This window comes from Ylistrum balloti, unplaced genomic scaffold (assembly GCF_031769215.1).
Source record: "Ylistrum balloti isolate Yb309-2 unplaced genomic scaffold, AGI_CSIRO_Ybal_v1 Utg370126, whole genome shotgun sequence".
Taxonomy (NCBI): Eukaryota; Metazoa; Mollusca; class Bivalvia; order Pectinida; family Pectinidae; genus Ylistrum; species Ylistrum balloti.
This window is the reverse complement of record NW_026782140.1, coordinates 1231016-1237244: the sequence shown is the minus strand read 5'-3', so window position 1 is coordinate 1237244 and position 6229 is coordinate 1231016. Positions and strand designations below refer to the sequence as shown.

General features: G+C 36.2%; 1 protein-coding gene across 15 annotated transcripts in view; it reads right to left on the bottom strand.

Moving 5' to 3' along the window:
* Nucleotides 1-285: 285 nt before the first annotated feature.
* LOC132550517 (MAP/microtubule affinity-regulating kinase 3-like) overlaps nt 286-6229 on the bottom strand; it is a 50579-nt gene continuing 44635 nt past the window's right edge. For 9 of the 15 annotated variants that reach the window (XM_060214588.1, XM_060214587.1, XM_060214593.1 and 6 more), the window contains one exon: nt 286-5622. In XM_060214588.1, the coding sequence (XP_060070571.1) occupies nt 5271-5622 (352 nt within the window). In that variant the 3' untranslated portion in view covers nt 286-5270. The remainder of the gene's footprint in view (nt 5623-6229) is intronic. The other 6 variants (XM_060214590.1, XM_060214595.1, XM_060214594.1 and 3 more) reach the window with 2 other exon arrangements.

Below are 6229 nucleotides of genomic sequence, written 5' to 3'. Positions count from 1 at the left end.
GACAATGAGGTTCTGTTGTACATCGAAACCAAAATGTCTTGACCAATGAGGTTATGTTGTACATAGAAACCAAAATATCTTGACCAATGAGGTTCTGTTGTACATAGAAACCAAAATATCTTGACCAGTAAGGTTCAGTTGTACATAGAAACCAAAATGTCTTGAATTAAGGAGGTTTTATTATTAAGAAGCCATGGAGTCCTCAACAAAGGGGTTTCATTGTATACAGACACCTAGGTGTCCCGGAGGTGAAAGGACGCACAAAAAACAAGAAAACTACATATATAGTTATCATCCATTTCATGAAAATTTTAATTGTCTCTTCACTATTATTCATGTATAAACTAAAAGGTACTGATGAGGAGTCATAAAAGGAATATGTGATCAACGATGTGAAATGTTCCTTACACGATTAAAACAGCATCTTTTATCCTCCCACGCTTGGAAAATTGCTTTGTTTTCCATATGTTGTGGGCCAATTTGATTTGTGTTAAAAAGGAGAATTCCTACCCATGAAATATATCACAAACATGTCTCACTCTCACACATAACATACCTGTGTACAGGCCCCTGGTGGGATATACATAATCAAATCTCCCATATCACTCAGCACTTGGCACAAACACATCTTCCTACTCTTATACAACAGCTATTTGACCATACTACACCACAACAGTTAGTGTACACTGGTCCAACAGACTGGAACCATCTGTCCGGTGTACCCAGTGATTCTACACTAAAGTAAGAAAGCTCTACAGCATCTGGTTTCACAGTAAAGTTGTTTTCTAGTTTGAAACAATGTTTTCATGGCAACTGTCCAACTTAATTAATTTGTTTAATAAAGTTAATTAATCTAAGTTGAAACGAAATATCTAGGAAAGCATTGACTCACCAGAAAACTAACTAGTGTAAGTAATGTCAAACACTGCTGTACTGTCACAGCTGTTGCACACCTTAATCAGCCCGACTTGGTGAGCAGTTACACAGATCACATTCACATTAAACCTTGCAATTTGGCAAGAACATTTAAATCAAAGAAAAGGAACAGATTTCACAGATCTTTATTGCAAGCTTTAAACTGCGACCTCTCAGGGAACCAATTTCTAATTAGAAATAAAACCAACAAGGTCAATTTCACAGTCCTCTAACAGACCAGGTCAATTTCACAGTCCTCTAACAGACCAGGTCAATTTCACAGTCCTGTAACAGACCAGGTCTATTTCTGAGTCCTGTAACAGACCAGGTCTATTTCACAGTCCTGTAACAGACCAGGTCTATTTCAGTCCTGTAACAGACCAGGTCTATTTCACAGTCCTGTAACAGACCAAGCCTATTTCACAGTCCTGTAACAGACCAGGTCTATTTCTGAGTCCTGTAACAGACCAGGTCTATTTCACAGTCCTGTAACAGACCAGGTCTATTTCACAGTCCTGTAAATTGGTAGTGGATCACTATTTCTACACCAATTTTGAGAGCTGATTGCCTGTATATTTTACATTCTCATGGATTTACATGAATATGTGATAATTTGAAACTTGAAATCTTTGATATGAACTTCAGTCAATTTGACAAAGTAATATTAGTGTACAACAGCACACAGCATTCCACTAGCTGGTGTAGAGGTTAGTCTGTAATTCTCATAAACTTTTCAAAAACGTTCTTTGTTTTTACACAATCTTCCAAAAATAAAACAAGTATAGTGATTTATGACTGATAGTCTTATAACAACTACTAGTATCAATATATCACCAACTGAACCTAATGGAGTGTTTACCGACATCAGTTAAAATGTAACAGTTTCTTGAGATCTCAGATGTATCTAAATCGCATTAATTAGGTCAGGTATATTACTTGCATTAAAACAGAATGACAAAAAAAAACACCTCACAGGCTCAACAGAAACAACACGAGACAAGTAAAATAAAACATCAAAATAGGTTTTGTCCTGACTGATCCCTGTAAGTATAATATCCTGTCATTCGTTTGGTTATAGACGCCAACAGTATACTCTTGACTACATTACTAATAAATAGGTTTGTAAAATCACTTGTTTTTTTACAGCTCCAGTTAAAGGCCAGTAATTTATAGACTGTTGACCTATATATATATAGGTATATAGAATCACTTCTATACTTTATTATTAGCTATTGTTAAAAATATAACATACAAAATACCCTTAAATCATATTAATAAATAAAATCAAACAGTTGCACTATTATGCATTGTGGCACTGTGCACAGCCAGACCAAGAATAACCTGACCTGTTGACCTTTATATATCAAAAATAGGATTGCACTTATATCAGGGACACCATATGGTTTACAAGTCCCTTCACCATCTCTATGAATGATAGGTCAGTCCTTACCCCTGAAATCATAACTGACTCACTTTTAATCAGTTGGCCAACAAGTCAGGTTTTTATGGTCTGTATTTACCACTGAAATCATCGCATCATTTGTAACACCAAGACTGCTTTATCATTATTGTTTTATAGCTGGTCATTCACCCTTCCTCTCAGACAAGCCGGACTTTTCATCAACATGATTCAGTGGTTTAGTTACTCGCTTTTCCACATCTGCTCTCTGCGAGGCAGGTATCTGCTCTCATACAAATTCCAACTAGGTATTTTGTCACAATGAAACATCCCACTTAAACCTAGTGAATAACCATGATAATGTAGTTCACACGGAAGTCATACATGTGCATATTTATAGCCAACCAACCATATCACAGGATTTTGTCTAATTTTTGCCGTAAGATGTGAATACTGAACTGACAAATTTTGATTCCTGAAGAGTTACATCATATATTTTTAGTATCTACTCTTTAAAGGCAAAAACAGGACATGGCTAAACTATGGTTTCAACTTTGAAATATTCTTGCACTATTTCTCTATTTTAGAAAAGCTGACAGGAAGAAGAAGTTGTTACAGATGATTGATCAGAATGGTAGGAATGTTAGTAATGACCGATCTGCTGCATAATCAACCAGGGCTCCAACAAATATCTAAATTTCAAAGTTTTCTATGTGTGTAGAATGACAAGTTTTATCATTCCCTCACTAAATTTAGAGATCAAACAATCTGAATGCATCCATTTGTAGCACAATTAAGCAACTGGTGTTGTGCTACAATAAGTACAAGAAAATTCCTGCCGAGCTTTCAGTATAGATTTACTACTGTCTAGGACTGTTGAGGGAAATTAGATAAAACTGAACAAAACGCTGTACATGTATGGACAACGAGCAAGTTGATCAACAAGCAAATTCCATGTTTAACACACATTAAATCCAAACTTGCATACCCAGTGAAATTATGAGGATGACTTAATGGCAGATTAGTTCTCATCAGCAGACATATCTGGAGTGTCAGGAATCAATGGTGATGAAGAAGATAGAGACCAAGGCAAGATGATATCTGAGATCATACAGAAACAAGTGCATAACTGCTGTCCAGTGGACAATATCACGACCGTGTAACACACACCAGTAATACCCCAGTATTTCTTCATTCAAAGCACATTTACTTATTTTTAAAAAAAATCCTTTAGAGTGTCTAATTTTGATCTGCCACCTAAAACATTTTAGAACACTAACCATACTTCTTATCAATGCAGATTAACCTTAAAAGAATGATTTACTGGTGTCTTATTCATTTTTTCGGAAGTTTAGACAAGTAACCAATAAAAAATTTCAATGTTAAATCTTATATCTAACGTCTTAACACCTACATAACAATCGTGTGTCAGTAGGACATTTGACCCAGTCATACCACTAAGGTGTTGTAAGTGAGGTGCCAGTCAAACATTGCATGTCTGCAGAGAAAACTAAAGCAAAGTAAAATTTCACTTTCTAGTGTGTGATTCATAATTCAAAAGAACTATTAGTCTGCAGACAAAACCAAAGCAGGGCAATATTTCATGTTCTACCGTAATTTGTCATTTATAAAAATAAAGCACCGATAAGCTGCTGACAAAACCAAAGCAGGATAAAATTTCATTTTCTATTGTGATTTATAAATCTGAAGCACCATAGGTCTGCTGTCAGATAGCCAGAGCAGAGTGTCCTTTACTGTTCTTATTATATACCAACCTCAGTAAATCAGTTGGAAAGGAATTCTAAACAAAATCTCTATTAAAATACTCTTACACTGAAGGGTTCACATTTCACCTTCAATTATTGATCTGTTTAATATACTGTTTAACTACCAAAACAACATCATCATGACAACTTTAGGTTACATTACGATGGTTTATTGTAATTTGTTGTTTGTGAACAAGAAATAAATGTTCGGTTATAGCGAGCAGTTATTGAATAACACAAGTTATTTATTACAAATAATTTTCTACATCAGTAACATCTTTGACACACTTTTTCATTAATTTCATTGGCACCTATCAAATGCCCTTAGGTTTATTATGTACATTGTTCATTATCGTAAGATTTTTGCATCTTGTTCAACACACTGAGTTGCTTCATTCACAAAGCAAAGTATTAAGATGTTCATAAACACACAGGGTTGTGTTCATAGTATCACAGTCAAAGAGGAACACGAAGGGAACATTCAGTAGCAAGTTTGATCATACCTGGTACACTGACGCAATAACAACGGTTCACAGCTCACTGAGTCCAAACCTCCAAATGGTTCCTACAAATGAATGATACAACTCAGGTGGCCATTTCTTCTTTGTAAAATAATTCTAAACTTCTATAACACTACGTAGATGTTTAACAAGTGCAGGCAAAATGTAATAGCAGTCTCCCCGCCATCAGAGCTAGGATTGCACCTTTAAAAAGATAACAGAGACAGAAAGTGGGGAGAGGAGGAGAAAGATGTGGACAGCATGTGGACTAGCAGGAGAAATGCACTTGTAACAACACTCATCACTTCATCTGCATTTAGTACATTAAAGCACATTCATGATATCCTCTTTCTCATTTCATACATGTGTACAATTTCAAACCCTGGTCTTGCCTTTGGGTGTCTAATTTAGCTATATTACAGTGACCTTTTTACAATATTAACATTGTACAAAAATTATACATGTGGGGAGAGGGGATAATGTTACATGTGATTGATTAGGAGGAGGCTACTGTATCTGTCCTTCCTTCAAGTACTGGCCCAGCATCGGACATTATTTCCTTTACAGCTTCTGTGGTTCCTATAGGTGAACCTTGGGTTAATTAGCTGTTTAGGTTAATAAGGACACCACACAACCTGCCTCCACTCCAGGGTAACCTACTTGTCCGTTCTTGCAGCCCTTGGCCTTACATCAAAGTTTCAACTCATTTGCTATTTTAGATGCAATGTTTTTAAATCCTATGGAAGTTCCTGAAATCCGTTTGAAACGAACTCCATTCAAGGAGAGTCTTGGCAATTTACAAACTTCCATCTCCCATTGCACTAGGCTATCTGTGTTGGGGTCGCCATGGACACATAACAGGAGGAACTTCTCCCTTTGTTCATAGTCACAGTTGTTAGCATCTAATACTTTGCGGATCTCCTTCATCATCTCGTTGGGATCCATTGAACTGGTCGTTTTCATGCTCCATGTGAAACGCAGCGACCTTGGCTTGATTGGGTCACCTTCACGCCCCTCATTGACTGACCTGCGGAACAATTTGCTGAAAATTAAAATCAAGTTGGAAAGCATATTATTGGCTGTCCCTCCTGACACAGAGCTGTGGTTTAGAATTATTAGTAAGTTTACGGTGGTCCCTGTGATAGCAGTCAGTCATGCTCTACGTAAACCCTATCATCATAACAATTTTTCAGATAATAAATCCATCAAGTTTGGCATGAATTTAATTCATATATGGTACTTCCAATTTGATAATGTACAATTTGAAATATATCTCAATAATGTAGGGTTTACTGAAGTTGTGCTAGAAGTGGCAATATTAAATATCTCATTCCCCTTCACAGAAAATAATTGAAAAGTTGCATATAACCTCAATATATCTCTATAAATTACAAAGTATGTTGCATTATCACCCTTCATTCGTGTTTTAACAAAGTTTTGTTGTGAATAGAAACATATTATTAGGGCGATATGGCAACTTTTCAGGTGGAAGTGAAGTCAACCAATGAAGGGACACACAAGGACTACTGCTGTCCTGGACACATGACGCATGCAATTGCTGTCCTTTTCATGTTTACCTACAACCATCCACCTACATGTAAACCATTTCATGTCTTTAACAAAGCAATCATGCATGTTTAACACAGGAA